The sequence below is a fragment of the Oncorhynchus mykiss genome, chromosome 4 (genome assembly GCF_057628025.1).
Source record: "Oncorhynchus mykiss isolate SJ-2025 chromosome 4, ASM5762802v1, whole genome shotgun sequence".
Classification (NCBI taxonomy): domain Eukaryota; kingdom Metazoa; phylum Chordata; class Actinopteri; order Salmoniformes; family Salmonidae; genus Oncorhynchus; species Oncorhynchus mykiss.
Genome location: NC_143025.1, coordinates 32,763,811 through 32,782,049, shown reverse-complemented (window position 1 = coordinate 32,782,049; position 18,239 = coordinate 32,763,811). Strand labels below are relative to the sequence as shown.

Here is an 18,239-nt window from a genome sequence, read left to right as displayed (position 1 = left end):
CTCCAGTGAATTACAGCCACGTCTTTCACCTGCCCTAACTAAGGTCACCTTGACTTATCTCCAGTATCAGGCACAAGGGCACACCAACATGCCTATCACCAAGGAGAGGAGGCATGAGAGATTGGGAAGATCTCAATTGCATACTCCTCGTGTCCTCACTCTTCTCAAAACCATTGAAGGAGAAGGTCAGAGGGGCGGGACCTCTGACTTTCTCATCCAATGAGTTTTGAGAAAGCAGCAAGGAGATAGGCTGTCTGGAGAATGCAATTGAGATCTTCCCATGGAGTGTGGGTGATAAACAGGTAACTGCCAAAATAGTGGAAACACTTGATTAAATCAGGGATACATAGTATATTGAAAGCAAGTGCTTCCACACAAGTGTGGTTCCTGAGTTAATTAAGCAATTTCCAATGTAAATCCCAACAAGTAGGCTACCATTGTCAGATCGTGCAATGCGCGTTCAAATGCATTTTTACCTGGCCAAATGATTAGATCACCTGCAAAAAATATGTACAGTACCAGTCATAAGTTTGGACACACCTACTCATTCAAGGGCTTTTCTTATTTTTTTTACTATTTTCTACATTGTAGAATAATAGTGAAGACATCAAAACTTTTAAAAAAAATAACACATGGAGCCATGTAGCAACCAAAACAGTATTAAATCAAAATACATTGTATATTTGAGATTCTGCAAAGTAGCCACTCTTTGCCTTGATGACAGCTTTGCACCCTCTTGGCATTCTCTCAACCAGCTTCACCTGGAATGCTTTTCCAACAGTCTTGAAGTAGTTCCCACATATGCTGAGCACTTGTTGGCTGCTTTTCCATCACTCGGTCCAACTCATTCCAATTAAAAGTTGAGGTCGGGTGATTGTGGAGGCAAGGCCATCTGATGCAGCACTCCATCACTCTCCTTCTTGGTCAAATAGCCCTTACACAGCCTGGAGGTGGGTTTTGGATCATTGTCCTGTTGAAAATTAAATGATAGTGGGACTAAGCAGCGCAAACAAGATGGGATAGCATATCGCTGCAGAATGCTATTCTAGCCATGCTGGTTAAGTGTGCATTGAATTCTAAATAAATCAGTATCACCAGCAAAGCACCCCCACACCATCACACCTCCTTCATGCTTCACGGTGGGAACCACACATGCGGAGAACATCCATTCACCTACTCCATGTCTCACAAAGACACAGTGCTTGGAACCAAAAATCTCAAATTTGGACTCATCAGACCAAAGGACAGATTTCCACCGGTCTAATGTCCATTGCTCGTGTTTTTTGGCCCAAGCAAGTCTCTTCTTATCATTGGTGTCCTTTAGTGGTTACTTTGCAGCAATTTGACCATGAAGGCCTGATTCATGCAGTCTCCTTCGTACAGTTGATAGTGAGATGCGTCTGTTACTTGAACTCTGTGAAGCATTTATTTGGGCTGGTAACTAATGACCGTATCCTCTTGCAGCAGAGGTAACCCTGGGTCTTCCTTTCCTGTGGCGCTCCTCATGAGCCAGTTTTATCATAGCGCTTGATGGTTTTTGCGACTGCATTTGAAGAAACTTTAAAATTCTTGAAATGTTCCAGAGTGAATGACCTTCAGGTCTTAAAGTAATGATGGACTATCATTTCTCTTTGCTGATTTGAGCTGTTCTTGCCATAATATGGACTTGGTCTTTTACCAAATAGGGCCATCTTCTTTTTTATACCACCCCTACCTTGTCACAACACAACATTTGGCTCAAACACATTAAGGAAATAAATTCCACAAATTAACAAGGCACACCTGTTAATTTAAATGCATTCCAGGTAACTTCCTCATGAATCTGGTTGAGAGAATGGTAAGAGTGTCCAAAGCTGTCATCAAGGTAAAGGGTGGCTCGTTGAAGAATCATTGATCACATCATTGATGTACACAGAGAAGATAGTCAACCTGAGAATTGAACCCTGTGGCACCCCCATAGAGACTGCCAGAGGTCCGGACAACAGGCCCTCCGATTTGACATAATTTACTCTATCGGAGAAGTAGTTGGTGAACCAAGCGAGGCAATCATTTGAGAAACCAAGGCTGTTGAGTCTGCCAATAAGAATGTTGTGATTGACAGAGTCGAAAGCCTTAGGCAGGTCAATGAATACGGCTGCACAGTACTGTCTCTTATCGATGGCGGTTATGATATCGTTTAGGACCTTGAGCATGGCTGAGGTGCACCCATGACCAGCTCTACAACCAGATTGCATAGCGAAGAAGGTACGGTGAGATTCAAAATGGTCGGTAATCTGTTTGTTAACTTGGCTTTTAAAGACCTTAGAAAGGCAGGGTAGAATAGATATAAGTCTGTAGCAGTTTGGGCCTAGAGTGTCTCCCCCTTTGAAGAGGGGGATGACTGCGGCAGCTTTCCAATCTATGGAAATTTCAGATGATAAGAAAGAGAGGTTGAACAGGCTAGTAATAGGGGTTGCAATAATTTCGGCAGATATTTTTAGAAAGAGAGGGTCAAGATTGCATATGTGGGAGGTGGAACAACATTGTTGGTTAAGGCATATTGAGCAGGGCTATAGGCTCTACAGTGAAATAAGACTAATCACTAACCAGGACAGTAATGGACAAGGCATATTGATATTATGGAGAGGCATGCATAGCCAAGCGATTGTATGGGTCTAGTGAGTGGTTGGGCTGGCTGGGGACACAGCGATTCAGACAGTTAGCAGGCTAGCAAGCTATCAGTTAGCAGGCCGGGGCTAGCAAGCTATCAGTTAGCAGGCCGGGGCTAGCAAGCTAGCATAAGGGCCTTAGAGGGACGTCGCGATGGGGGAAAAGTCTGTTTTTGCCTTCTCGTGCGGTGACGTCAATAGACCAGTCATGGAATTAGTAATGTTCCAAGTAGCAGAGAGGTCCAAGTACAATTGGCAAAATGGGTATAGTGGTCCAAGAAACTGGCTGGTGGATCAGCTAACAGTCCAATATGCTATAGATACAGTAGCTAGCAGGCCGCGGTTAGCAGAATGGGCCTTCGGGGGACATTGTGCCTGAGGGGCCTGTTGGGACCCTCGGGCAGATTATGTCGGTATTCCAGTCGTGAAGGATTGGCGGGGTTCCGTGCCCCGTACCGGCAGTAGAAGGGCTCTGGATATTGTAGCCGAGGAGTGGGATTCAGGAGTAGCCCAGGAGCCCTAGCCGGGAGATGGGTCTAGCATGGGCTAGCCCCAGGCTAGTTGGTGCTTGCTCCGGGATGGAAACGTTAGCCAGGACTAGTCAACCCGGGTTGCTGTTAGCTAGCTGCCATGATCCAGATGAAAGGGTTCAGAGTCTGCGGTAGGAATCCGGGGATATGGAGAGAAAAATAGGTCCGGTATGCTCTGAATTGAAATGCGTTATATGAACTGGCGAGAGCTTTCCGAGCTAAAGGTTAGCTGACTGATAGCTGATAGCTAGTTAGGGAGCTTCAGTTTAGATATTCCAGTTCGGAGGTAAATAGAAATACTTTAGAAAAATAACTGATCCACACCACATTGGGTGAGGCAGGTTGCAGGAGAGTATTTTGAAGTTGAGGTTCAGGAAAAATATTAAAAAGAATGCTAAGAAAAATATATATACATGGGACGAGACAAGACGTCTGACTGCTACGCCATCTTGGATATAATCAATGCTTTGAGCTCAAAAAGCAATAGTAACCGTATGCAAATCAGGAAGCCAAATGAAGGACTCTTTCACCAATTAGATTCCCTACATTTGCCCCCAAAAAATCCATTCTAAAACAGCCTTTTTTTTTGCAAACGACCGTTAACTACAAAACACCAAATTATGGAATTTTTCTTGGAAAACTGTGTCACATCCCTCCAATGGAGTTCCAGACACATGTAAATCAAATAAAAATGTATTTGTCACATACACATGGTTAGCAGATGTTAATGCGAGTGTAGCGAAATGCTTGTGCTTCTAGTTCCGACAATGCAGTAATAACCAACGAGTAATCTAACCTAACAATTCCACTACTACCTTACAAAACAAGTGTAAAGGGATGAAGAATATGTACATAAAGATATATGAATGAGTGATGGTACAGAACGGCATAGGCAAGATGCAGTAGATGGTATCGAGAACAGTATATACATATGAGATGAGTAATGTAGGGTATGTAAACATAAAAGTGGCATTGTTTGAAGTGGCTAGTGATTTTTTTTTTTACATACATTTCCATTATTAAAGTGAGCTGGAGTTGAGTCAGTATGTTGGCAGCAGCCACTCAATGTTAGTGGTGGCTGTTTAACAGTCTGATGGTCTCTCGGTCCCTGCTTTGATGCACCTGTACTGACCTCGCCTTCTGGATGGTAGCGGGGTGAACAGGCAGTGGCTCGGGTGGTTGTTGTCCTTGATGATCTTCATGGCCTTCCTGTGACATCAGGTGGTGTAGGTGTCCTGGAGGGCAGGTAGTTTTCCCCCGGTGATGCGTTGTGCAGACCTCACTACCCTCTGAAGAGACTTACGGTTGTGGGTGGAGCAGTTGCCGTACCAGGCGGTGACACAACCCGACAGGATGCTCTTGATTGTGCATCTGTAGAAGTTTGTTAGTGCTTTTGGTGACAAGTCGAATTTCTTCAGCCTCTTGAGGTTGAAGGCTGCTGCGCCTTCTTCACAACGCTGTCTGTGTGAGTGGACAAATTCAGTTTGTCCGTGATGTGTACGCCGAGGGACTTAAAACTTACTACCCTCTCCACTACTGTCCCGTCGATGTGGATAGGGGGGGTGCTCCCTCTGCTGTTTCCTGAAGTCCACAATCATCTCCTTTGTTTTGTTGATGTTGAGTGAGGTTATTTTCCTGACACCACACTCAGAGGGCCCTCACCTCCTCCCTGTAGGCCGTCTCGTCGTTGTTGGTAATCAAGTCTACCACTGTAGTGTCGTCCGCAAACTTGATGATTGGGTGAACAGGGAGTACAGGAGAGGACTCAGAACGCACCCTTGTGGGACCCCAGTGTTGAGGATCAGCGGGGTGGAGATGTTACCTACCCTCACCACCTGGGGGCGGCCCGTCAGGAAGTCCAGTACCCAGTTGCACAGGGCGGGGTCGAGACCCATGGTCTCGAGCTTGATAACGAGTTGAGGGTACTATGGTGTTAAATGCTGAGCTGTAGTCGATGAACAGCATTCTCACATAGGTATTCCTCTTGTCCAGATGGGTTATGGCAGTGTGCAGTGTGGTTGCGATTGCGTCGTCTGTGGCCCTATTGGGGCGGTAAGCAAATTGGAGTGGGTCTAGGGTGTCAGGTAGGGTGGAGGTGATATGGTCCTTGACTAGTCTCTCAAAGAACTTCATGATGACGGAAGTGAGTGTTACGGGGCGGTAGTCGTTTAGCTCAGTTACCTTAGCATTCTTGGGAACAAAGCATGAAGCATGTGGGAATAGCAGACTGGGATAAGGAGTGATTGAATATGTCCGTAAACACACCAGCCAGCTGGTCTGCGCATGCTCTGAGGACGCGGCTGGGGATGGCATCTGGGCCTGCAGCCTTGCGAGGGTTAACACGTTTAAATGTTTTACTCACATCGGCTGCAGTGAAGGAGAGACCGCAAGTTCAGGTTTTGGTAGCGGGCCGTGTCAGTGGCACTGTATTGTCCTCAAAGCGAGCAAAGAAGTTATTTCGTTTGTCTTGGAGCAAGACATCCTGGTCCGCGACGGGGGCTGTTTTTCTTCATGTAATCCGTGATTGACTGTAGACCCTGCCACATACCTCTTGTGTCTGAGCCATTGAATTGCAACTTTACTTTGTCTCTATACTGACGCTTAGCTTGTTTGATTGCCTTGCGGAGGGAATAGCTACACTGTTTGCATTCGGTCATGTTTCCGGTCACCTTGCCCTGGTTAAAAGCAGTGGTTCACGCTTTCAGTTTTGCGCGAATGGTGCCATCAATCCACAGTTTCTGGTTTGGGAATGTTGTAAATCGTTGCTCTGGGTACGACATCGCCGATGAACTTTCTAATGAACTCGCTCACCGAATCAGCGTATTCGCCAATGTTTTTGTTGGACGCAATGCGGAACCTATCCCAATCCACGTGATCGAAGCAGTCTTGAAGCGTGGAATCAGATTGGTCGGACCAGCATTGAACAGACCTGAGCGCGGGAGCTTCTTGTTTTAGTTTCTGTCTGTAGGCCCGGGGGAGGGCCTTATATGCGTCGCGGAAGTTAGAACAACAATGATCCAGGGTTTAACAATTTATGATACAATTTAGGGAGTCTTGTTTTCAGATTATCCTTGTTAAAATCCCCATCTACAATGAATGCAGCCTCAGGATATGTGGTTTCCAGTTTACATAGTCAAATTAAGTTCGTTAAGGACCATCGATGTGTCTGCTTGGGGGGGAATATATACGGCTGTGATTATAATCTAAGAGAAAACCCTTGGTAGATAATGCGGTCGACATTTGATTGTGAGGAATTCAGGTGAACAGAAGGACTTGAGTTCCTGTATGTTGTTATGATCACACCACGTCTCGTTAATCATAAGGCATACCCCCCGCCCCTCTTCTTACCAGAGCCTGACCAGAAGACCGCTTCATTTGCCCCTTTTACGGCGACGTTGTTTAGGTTTGCCGGCTGGGATCTGATCCATTGTCCTGGGTGGAAGGCAAAACACAGGACCCGCCTCGGGAAAGTCGTATTCCTGGTCGTAATGATGGTGAGTTGACGTTGCTCTTATATTCAGTAGTTCCTTCCGACTGTATGTAATGAAACCTAAGATTACCTGGGGTACCAATGTAATAAATAACACGTAAAAAAATACAAAATAGAATATATGCCAAGGTGCATTGAAGCAGTTCTGGTTCAAGGTGGCCCAACTCCCTATAAAGACACTGTTGGTGTTTATTTGGCCAGTTACCTGTATATGGTTAGCATCCCAAATGGAACACTATTCCCTACATAGTGCTCTGGTCAAAAATAGTGCACTATGGGCCCAGGTAAAACTAGTGCACAATATAGGAAATTTGCGACACACAGTGGTTCATGACAGACAGCTCAATTCAAGGTGAGGAGAACGTATACCCTGACAGACAGGTTGCTGAGAAGTGAGAGACATTGACTGTACAGTATTAGCCTCTGTCACAAGCTTTAACCTCAAAGCAAAGCTTGGGCATCCAAGGCTAGTAAACATAGACCAAAGTCTGCCCCGTTGATCTAAACAAGTAGGATAGACTATAGTTTCCATCTATCACTTGAACATGGCTTTATTCAAAGCACATCACTGCCACCTAGGGTAAAACTTTGATTCCACATACCATAACAGTTTATTTTATTTTCTCTGAGGTAAACAGAACTGCAACTGTACATGAAATGGGATGCAACACACTGTACAGGTATAGGATAAGACAGACTACAAAATGTCTCTTAAAGCAGCTGGTTGTTTTTATTCATCAAGAACCAAACACAGCAAATACGATCTGTTAAAAGAACTGTTAAAAAATAACTGTTAAAAAATAACAATATATATATATACACCTTTTAATTATCTTTCCTCACCAGATGTATTCATTTGGGGGGGAGGGGGGGGGGGTACTATTTCGCATTAGACTATAAAGCCCTACATAAATGTAGATACGGTACTGTTTTTATACATTAAGATAGCAGCTGACCCTGGCACCTTTGCAGTGATCTACAGCTCTGATAGACATTGCAGTGTAAGGCGTGGACTTTTTTTTACCTCTCTGAGGACCAAAAAGTTTAAATCTGTCTATAAGGCATGTGCAAAGTGTTTTGTGAATTGTAATAAAGATACATTACTTACAACTTGGCTGGTATTTTTTTTAGCTTGTGTAAGCTGTTGACTAACTGAAACAAGCTAGCCTTCCTGATAAATATAGTATTGCCACAGGCTATTGACAGAACAGCTACAGCTGAGTGAGTCCACACTGTTCTATAAATAACTTTCAACATGATATATAGACTACCTGAGTAGAGAACAGTGGATCAGATTCAATATTTATTTTTTTGTGTTTCTATAATGTAAAAAGGTAACAGTCATGGGTTGAAATGGTTAAACATGACCTGATCAAATGTTGTTTGAGCTTAAAAGGAGCAATCTGCAGTTCAAACCAAGTGGCCAGCCGCCACTGATTTGATAAACAGCAGAGGGATGGAGAATGCAAACACTCAAACTCAAGGACCGAGGATTAGCCCATTCAAATAAATAGTAAATGTTAAACATTATACTGTCTTTCACAAAGCTGTCTGCCACTTGAGGGGATTTTTGCCCAAATGCTCCGTCTAAACGCAAATACACCTCGCACACGATACCATTTTGAAAACATTTGTAAGTTAACGCTCATATAAGCGAGAAATGATTTTTCAAATACAAAAAAACAACACGTACTGTACGCAGTTTAGGAAAGCTGCACCCGGCTGTATTTTGAGAAACAGGAAATGTGGAATGGAATGGAAATGGAAATGAAAGCAAAAGGTGAGAGGATGTGTCGTACCCAAGGCGACATGTGAAAACAGCCAGGTGTAACTTTGCCAAACTGCTCACACTAAGATCTTTTGAGAATAGAATAGAGATGTAGGACTGGTGAATGGATAATGGTCAACTACTGTGGGGCTGTGGTGAAGGAGCAGACAGAGGCAGAGATAAAGTCTATGTGTATTCAGATGAAGATGGTACATGGCATGGAACAGGTTCAGATTAGTTGAATTACAGCACATGGTTGAGTTAGGTGAACAGTTGTTGTGCCAGTCTCAACAATTATTGGTACACTACATGACCAAAAGTGTGTGGACACCTGCTTGTCAAACAACTCGTTCCAAAATCATGCGCATTAATATGGAGTTGGTCCCACATTTGCTACAACAGCCTCCATTCTTCTGGGAATGCTTTCCACTAGATGTTGGAACATTGCTGTGGGGAATTGCTTCCATTCAGCCACAAGAGCATTAGTGATGTTGGCACTGATGTTGGGCGATTAGGCCTGGCTCAGTCGGCGTTCCAATTCAACCCAAAGGTGTTCGATGGGGTTGAGGTCAGGGCTCTACGCAGGTCAGTCAAGTTCTTCCACACCGATCTCAACAAACCATTTCTGTAAGGACCTCGCTCTGTGCACGGGCGCATTGTCATGTTTAAAGAGGAAAGGGCCTTCCCTAAACTGTTGCCACAAATGTAGAAGCACAGAATCCTCTAGAATGTCATTGTATGCTGTAGCGTTTAGATTTCCCTTCACTAGAACTAAGGGGCATAGTCCGGACCATTAAGAACATCGGAAGACAATTATTCCTCCTCCACCAAAAACTTTACAGTTGTCACTATGCGGAGCCGTTGCTGCTCCTAGACGTTTCCACTTCACAATAACAGCACTTACAATTGACCGGGGTAGCCCTAGCAGGGCAGAAATTTGACTGAATTGTTGGAAAGCTCTTCATTAAGGCCACCTGCCAATGTTGTTTGTCTATGGAGATTGCATGGCTGTGTGCTCAATTTTATACACCTGTCAGCAACAGATATGGTTGAAATAGCTGAATCCACTAATTTGAAGGGGTGTCCACATACATACAGTATATACATATATACATACAGTATATACATACATATACATACAGTATATACATATAGATACAGTATATACATATATATATAAAAGCTGTGTATGTATGCATACATAGTTTATCTACAAAGGAGACAAAGGTACAAATAAGAACAGGTAATAATGTGCATAACTCATTGATGTAATTTGTATGAATTTCAAATGACAATATACAAATGCAATGTAAATTAGTAAAGCTTGTACATAAATATAGCAGCAATTCAACAAATCGAATGGAAAAGAGGGTGCAATAGCATGTGGCACAGAAGGCCAAAGCTAGAGCAGGCTAGGCTAGCAGGGGCTACATAGCATAGCACAGCACATGGCAGGCAAACAATATAAAAATAAAATTAAAAATGAAATGAAAAGTATTCAAGCAGCAATGCAATAGCCATAAAAAGCAGGCCTTAATTAGCATAACATAAGCAAAATGCAGAAAAGGTGCAACGAGTGATTAACATATGTCAACTAGCAACTACATGTAACAGAAGAAAACAGATATGTTTGTGCTATCCTTCCATTCCTTGCCACGCCATGTCATGCCAAACATTGTGTGGCATATGACAGAGAATAAGGAGTCAAATATTAGCCTGGGTACAAGTACACCTTGCCTGTGACTAACCCTATTGTTAAGAACCATTTAATTACAACACAATGCCATGTTCCCTTCTGTCATGAAGTAAGACTTCGACATAATACTAAAAACATTCACCCATGATTATCACATCTGCCCCCTATAAACAAACTTAGGGTACAGTGCTTAGATTTTGATCGCGATGTGTAATACAGTAAAATCGACCATTTTGGTTGACTAGGATTGCCAGACAAACTGGCTTTTTCTTTTTGAACAGTCAAGTAAGTTGGCTTGTCCGAGCCAGAATAACCCATTGGCTCCTGTCCTATCACTTTTTTATATAGTTTAATGCAGCTTGAAGTATACCCCCTGGGCGGGACGCTAGTCTATCGCAGGGCCTTTTGCACAGATACTGTAAGACATTTCACTCAGTCTTCAATTTGTCTCGGATTTCCGATGGCAAGGTTTCAAACAGAGCGTCTTCCACCATTAGGCCACCCCGCTTCAATGCCCGGCAGAACCCAAGCTCTGGAGGCAGGAGTTCAAAATGGTTGCCCTTCAGTTCCAGGTGTGTCAATAGAACCAGGTATGAGATCTTTGGTGAGAGCAATGACAGCGTATTCTTGCCCAGCTTGAGGGTTGTGAGCTTCTTGCAAAAGAACAGCTCGTCTGGGAGGTTCTCAATCTTGTTGCATGTGACGGAGAAGTACTGAAGACTCTGTAGGACACCAATCTCCGGCGGAATAAACCGGATGTCGTTGTTGGACAGGTCCAGGTAACGAAGCTTGTTGCATAAGAACAGGTGCGAGGGCAAGATCTCGATCTTGTTGTGACTGAAGTAGAGGCGCTCTAAGCTGCCCAGCTTCTTGATGTGTTCTGGGATGTAGCAGATACTGTTGTGCCAGAGTTTCAGGCACGTCAGCTTGCGGAGGTGCTGGCAGCTGACTATCTCCTCGATGGAGTGCAGGTTGTTTTCTTTCAGGTCCAACTCCTGTGGAGTTAGAACATTTTGTTTTAAGTATAACGCCACAATATTACAGGAATTGGCATTTGAGGTCAAGAAAACCACCCAGAACAGGGGTCGCTGGAATTTCACCATTGAAGCCCTTTTCTCCACTAGGAGCTGACAGGAATAACTCCTTACATATTTAAAAACCACATTGTAGATCACTCAGATAGCAGGCAGTCAAAGTAATGCATATCATACCTGTAGGTTCGTGAGGCTGAAGACAGCATGTGGGATGCGTTCCAGGTCACAGTGCACCAGCTCCAGTTCAGTCAGGTTCACCATCTTCTTCAGATTGTTGAGCATCACCAGCTTAGTGCCGTCGTTGTAGACATACAGCCTCTGCAGGTGGCTGGACACGTCCACAATGGACTGGGGGATCTTTGTAAAGTTACTTTTGAGTGACAGGGTCTTCAGATTCTTCAGCTCCCTCAGGGACTCCAGAACCACATTTTTAGAAGCGTCAGGACTCAGTGAGCCAATGAGGTAGAGCTCCTCTAGATTCCGCAGGTGGTACAGCCAATGAGGCAGCTCTCTGCTGTCATCAAACTTCACCCTGAGCACCTTAGATAAACAAAAATATAAAATGCAACAATTTCAAATATTTTACTTAGTTACAGTTCATAGAAGGAAATCAGTCAATTTAAATAAATTGGCCCTAATTTATGGATTTCACATGACTGGGCAAGGGCCAGCCATGAGTGGGCCTGGGAGGTCAATTTACTTTGTCTCCACCCACTGGGGAGCCAGGCCCAGCCAATCAAAATTTGTTTTCCCACAAAAGGGTTTTATTACATACAGAACTACTCCACCTATTAATCCCATAGGAGGAAATGTAATGTCAATAACAAATACGTACAAAATACACATACTGTACGAGACAAAAACCCAATACAACGCCAGGAGGAATAAAAATATATATCCTATACAAAAAGACTACGAGAATAGCACATGGTAGAAAACTTACCTTGAGGTTCTCTTTGAGGAAGGAGGTGGCTGTGGCGTGGATCTTTAAATAACACTGATACAGAGAAAGCTCCTGAAGGTCTTCAAGCTGGGCGATGGAAGCTGGGATGGTTACGTTGTTGATGATTTCAAGCTTCAGGGACTGGAGCTCTGTCACCTCAAAGATGGTGTCTGGAAGCCCAGACAGCATGAAGAGCTGCAGCTCCAGTCTGTTGTTGTGGTTGGTCATCAGTCTCTGACGCAGCTTCTCTGGCGTCCACTCATGGTTCAGGTTCAGCTGTTTCAGTTTGTTTTCACTGACCTCTGATAGGAACACTGCGAATCTGAGAACAAGAGAGCGAAAGAGAGAAGAAGAAGTCAAAGATTACTTTATTGTCCAAGGATGGTCAAAGGAAACTTTTACAATTGGAGGCATTGCATACTTATCAATAGCAATGAAGAGCTAAATGACTTGTACAATTACAAAGACAACGCACCTCTTGGAGTATAGTGGGTCATACTGGTCGATCATGTGCAGCATGAAGGCAAAGTCATTCTTCACGTCTGGGATGTCATCGATTCCCGTTTCCTGTCGTACGTATTCAAAGGAGTATTCCTTCAGCGAGCGGTAGAAGAGCCAGTAGGAAGTGTAGAGGCAGGTGAATCCATACACAGCCACAAAGCATAGGTAACAGTATGACAGCTTGGAGAACAGGTGGGCCATGGTGTGATTACAGGAGAAATGCTTATATCCCGTCATGTCCTGCATGTCCACATTGCACTTCACTGTGATCTGCACCTCCGAGACTAACGCACTGTTATACGCGATGATGAGGAGGAACTTCATCACTTTGAGAACAGTTTGGCGAACATACATAATATAGAGGATGTCCCCCTCCTCAACATGCAGGCGGAACTTCTTCACCTTCTCAAACAGAGCTTTGGCTTGCTCTCCTTCCTTCTTTTCCAGGGCACTAGCCGTGGGCTTGTCCACGACGATCTTCTCTGGGATGGATTTGAGGGACTGGGTCTTCTCCAGGTCGTCCAGGTTCCCCTCTACAGACACGTTGAGGATCGCTCTGCTGGCACTGCACTTCTTATCCTTGAATGAATGAATGCACTTTATTTGACATATTAAAATGTATACAGTTCGATATAGGTTAGGTTTCTCGGACAAAGATTGAGCTTAGTCCTGGACAAAAATTATTTTAGGCATGTACACACACATATACAAACAATACCTTTTCCTCTGGGTTCTCTCCAGACACTTCAGACAGAGCTCTGGTAGTCCAGGGGGAGTCAAAGCACTTTCCCAAGATGGAGATGAAATGCTCTATCTTAGAGCTGGAGCCTGGGAACTTGAACCAGAAGTTGCTACACACCATGAAGATCAGGGTGTGTATGAGGACCAGGTAAGGGAAGTACTTGGCGTACCAGTGCAGAGCCTTCTCGTAGCACATCTGGTTGATGAAGCTGTACTGCTGGAGGTCCAGGTTGGTTTTCAGGCCCATCATCTCGTGCATGTCCTGTGGCACAGCGGGTGAGACCAGCTCGGTTTTATTTGGTAAGAGTATTGTTTGGTTCGGCATGGACATTCTTTGGGGAAGGCAGATGATTTTGTCCTGCATCACCTGAAATAAAATAAGGAACAAATAAGCAAGCAAGCAAGCAAGCAAGCACGCACGCACGCACGCAAGATCAAAACTAGTCTGTTACAGTGATAATAGAAAGAGGGGAATATCTGTCTCATTTCCTGCACTGACTTCCCTGGTAGAGATGCGACTCAGAAAGGAAATAACCAGTTAATGTTTTAACTACCGCAAACTGAAGAGGGAGACAGACTTCCTAATGCAATACTTAACCTGTTAGAGCTCTAGGGGCGCTATTTCATTTTTGGATAAAAAACGTTCCCGTTTTAAGCGCGATATTTTGTCACGAAAAGATGCTCGACTAAGCATATTCTTGACAGTTTTGGAAAGAAAACACTGAAGTTTCAGAATCTGCAAAGATTTTGTCTGTAAGTGCCCCAGAACTCATTCTACAGGCGAAACCAAGATGATGCATCACCCAGGAATTAGCAGAATTTCTGAAGCTCTGTTTTCCATTCTCTCCTTATATGGCTGTGCTTGCGCAACGAATGAGCCTACACTTTCTGTCGTTCGCCCAAGGTCTTAGCAGCATTGTGACGTATTTGTAGGCATATCATTGGAAGATTGACCATAAGAGACTACATTTTCCAAGTGTCCGCCTGGTGTCCTGCGTCGAATTCGGTGCGCAATTGCCAGCTGCTTCTACTTTACCATTTGATTCAGGGGAGAAAGCATGTGTCCAAGAACGATGTATCAATGAAGAGATATGTGAAAAACACCTTGATGATTGATTCTAAACAACGTTTGCCATGTTTTCAGTCGATATTATGGAGTTAATTTGGAAAAAAGTTCGCGTTTTGAGGACTGAATTTTCGGATTTTTTTTGGTAGCCAAATGTGATGTATAAAACGGAGCTATTTCTAATACACAAGGAATCTTTTTGGAAAAACTGAGCATCTGCTATCTAACTGAGAGTATCCTCATTGAAAACATCAGAAGTTCTTCAAAGGTAAATGATTTTATTTGAAGGCTTTTATGTTTTTGTTAATGTTGCGTGCTGGATGCTAACGCTAATGCTAACGCTAAATGCTAACGCGAAATGCTAACGCTAGCTAGCTACTTTTACACAAATGATTGTTTTCCTATGGTTGAGAAGCATATTTTGAAAATCTGAGATGACAGTGTTGTTTACAAAAGGCTAAGCTTGAGAGATGGCATATTTATTTCATTTCATTTGCGATTTTCATAAATAGTTAACGTTGTGTTATGCTAATGAGCTTGCTGATAGATTTACACAATCCTGGATACAGGGGTTTTTTCATAGCTAAACGTGACGCAGAAAACGGAGCGATTTGTCCTAAACAAATAATCTTTCAGGAAAAACTGAACATTTGCTATCTGAGAGTCTCCTCATTGAAAACATCTGAAGTTCTTCAAAGGTAAATGATTTTATTTGAATGCTTTTCTGTTTTTTTGTGTAAATGTTGCCAGCTGAATGCTAATGCTAAATGCTACGTTAGCCATCAATACTGTTACACAAATGCTTGTTTTGCAATGGTTGAGAAGCATATTTTGAAAATCTGAGATGACAGTGTTGTTAACAAAAGGCTAAGCTTGAGAGCTAGCATATTTATTTCATTTCATTTGCGATTTTCATGAATAGTTAACGTTGCGTTATGGTAATGAGCTTGAGTCTGTATTCACGATCCCGGATCCGGGATGGGGAGATCAGAAAGGTTAACCACCAAATTATTTGTTATGCTTTAACTCACTATTGCACCTCGTTAAACAATATTTGTTTTACTATTCATATAGTACTTACAACATTACAAGTATTTTACTTTATTGAAAACATAGATGAATCATGGATCCAAACAAAAATGATTATTTTTCCTTCAGCTTCGTAAAGATGTACTTGTCTTGCTATGATGCAGACTAGTGACTTAGCCTAAATATCATGTGGTTTATGGGCCATAGGAAATTACTCTTGGGGTTGTGCAGCAGCAGTACGGGGCAGAACAGATATGCAAAGTCAAACCTGCTAAGGGAGAGATACCATAGTACCCTCAAAGCTCATTACCAAGCTAAGGATCCTGGGACTAAACACCTCCCTCTGCAACTGGATCCTGGACTTCCTGACAGGCCGCCCCCAGGTGGTGAGGGTAGGTAGCAACACATCTGCCATGCTGATCCTCAACACCGGAGCTCCCCAGGGGTGCGTGCTCAGTCCCCTCCTGTACTCCATGTTCACCCACAACTGCATGGCCAGGCACGACTCCAACACCATCATTAAGTTTGCTGACGACACAACAGTCCTGATCACCGACAACGACGAGACAGCCAATAGGGGAGGTCAGAGACATGGCTGGATGGTGCCAGAATAACAACCTATCCCTCAACGTAACCAAGACTAAGGAGATGATTGTGGACTACAGGAAAAGGAGCACCGAGCACGTCCCCATTCTCATCGACGGGGCTGTAGTGGAACAGGTTGAGAGCTTAAAATTCCTTGGTGTCCACATCAACAACAAAGAATGGTCCAAACACACCAAGTCAGTCGTGAAGAGGGCACGACAAAGCCTAATCCCCCTCAGGAACCTAAAAAAATTTGGCATGGGTCCTGAGATCCTCAAAAGGTTCTACAGCTGCAACATCGAGAGCATCCTGACCGGTTGCATCACTGCCTGGTACGGCAATTACTCGGCCTCCGACTGCAAGGCACTTCAGAGGGTAGTGCGTACGGCCCAGTACATCACTGGGGCAAAGCTGCCTGCCATCCAGGACCTCGACAACAGGCGGCGTCAGAGGAAGGCCCTAAAAATTGTCAAAGACCCCAGCCATAGACTGTTCTCTCTACTTCCGCATGGCAAGCGGTACCGGAGTGCCAAGTCTAGGACAAAAAGACTTCAACAGTTTTTACCCCCAAGCCATAAGACTCCTGAACCAACCCCTATTTTTACGTGTCTGCTACTCTGTCTACTCTCTGTCCATCATATATGCAGTTACTTTAACCATCCCTACATGTACATACTAACTCAATAAGCCTGACTAACAGATATCTGTATATAGCCTTGCTACTCTTTTTTCAAATGTCTTTTTACTGTTTTATTTCTTTACTTACACACACACACACTTTCCGCACCATTGGATAGAGCCTGTAAGTAAGCATTTCACTGTAAGGTACCTGTTGTATTCGACGCACGTGACAAATAAACTTTGATTTGATTGAAATTTACAGAATGGTTACCTGGAGATAAATGGGAGTGTCATATTTCAGTTTAGACTTAGTTGCTTATTTGTAGACCCGCATGGTATCCACGCACGCAGAATTCTGCCGAAAAGACGTGGAATTCCGAATAGAATGCATATGATTCTAAAAGGTAAAAATAAGCTGCCAGCTGAAAGCAAAGTTAAATAAAATTGACTTGAATAACATTGTTTTTCACTGATGTATTTCAATCACCGAAAAACGTAGCCATAGGTGTAGCCCACTCTCGCCACTGTAGCCCTTCCCCTGTGTGAGTGAGAAGTGCAGGATGCAGACAGCTCCATGAATGAATGACAGCTGTCCGAGGAGAGAAATATTTAACAAAAAATGCCCAGATTTACAGCAGAGGAGCTGAGGAGTAAAACAAGTGATGACCAGAATAACAGCCAGGGACAGGGAGTTCCCAGCTGAACTGTACGAGGATGCAGACTTTTCTGCAAAGTCTGTCAGCATTCAATGGACTAAATACGCATCAAACTGCGGTGGAGCGCTAGCGGTCACAACGACACAAAAATAGGAGGGTTAGTGTGCCAGGTAAACATTGATGCTTTAGCAAGCTACAGATAGCTAGTTAATAAGAGGTTTGTTCTAATTAGCTAATATCTGTTCTTGACCATTACATTTGTCTGTATCTTCAATGGCAAGTTAGCTAGCTAGTTAACGTTAGCCTGGCAAGCTTCCCAAGTTACTCCAGCTACATCACTTTATTTAGGCTAGCTAGCTCCACCACATCACTTTGGCTATCAAAAACAAGAGAAGTTAGAGAGGGGGGAAAAAAACTACCTTTACTCCACACACAGAGACACATAAAAAAAGCTCCCCCCCTCCCATTTGGCAAATCTGACCATAGTTCTATCCTCCAGATTCCTGCTTAAAAGCAAAAACTAAAGCAGGAAGTACCAATGACTCAGTCAATAAAAGTAGTCAGAAGATGCAGATGCTGCAGGACTGTTTTGCTAGCACAGACTGGAATATATGTTCCAGGATTCATCCAATGGCAGAGGAGTATACCACCTCAGTCACCGGGTTCATCAATAAGTGCATCAATGATGTCATCCCCACATTGACCATGTGTACAATTCCCAACCAGAAGCCAAGGATTACAGGCAACATCTGCACGGGAATAAAGCTGCCGCTTTCAAGGAGCGGACGCTTTTTAGAAATCCCACTATGCCCTCTATAATCCTACTACACCGGCTCTGGCGCTCGTCAGATATGGCAGGGCTTGCAAACGATTACGGACTACTAAGGGAAATCCCGCCACGAGCTGCCAGTAATGCGAGCCTACCAGGCGA

General features: G+C 43.8%; 1 protein-coding gene and 1 long non-coding RNA gene across 6 annotated transcripts in view; one reads left to right on the top strand and one right to left on the bottom strand.

Moving 5' to 3' along the window:
* Window positions 1–7,373: 7,373 nt before the first annotated feature.
* Window positions 7,374–18,239, bottom strand: part of LOC110521707 (volume-regulated anion channel subunit LRRC8C) — a 35,867-nt gene continuing 25,001 nt past the window's right edge. For all 5 annotated transcript variants that reach the window (XM_021599495.3, XM_021599492.3, XM_021599499.3 and 2 more), the window contains 5 exons: window positions 13,329–13,718; window positions 12,585–13,189; window positions 12,110–12,431; window positions 11,344–11,706; window positions 7,374–11,127 (listed from right to left, as the gene is read on the bottom strand). In XM_021599495.3, coding sequence (XP_021455170.1) covers window positions 10,561–11,127; window positions 11,344–11,706; window positions 12,110–12,431; window positions 12,585–13,189; window positions 13,329–13,718 — 2,247 coding nt within the window. In that variant the 3' untranslated portion in view covers window positions 7,374–10,560. The remainder of the gene's footprint in view (window positions 11,128–11,343; window positions 11,707–12,109; window positions 12,432–12,584; window positions 13,190–13,328; window positions 13,719–18,239) is intronic.
* Window positions 14,547–15,116, top strand: LOC149983989 (uncharacterized). The gene is made up of 2 exons (XR_016495212.1): window positions 14,547–14,685; window positions 15,054–15,116. It is a non-coding gene; the product is annotated as an uncharacterized LOC149983989 (long non-coding RNA).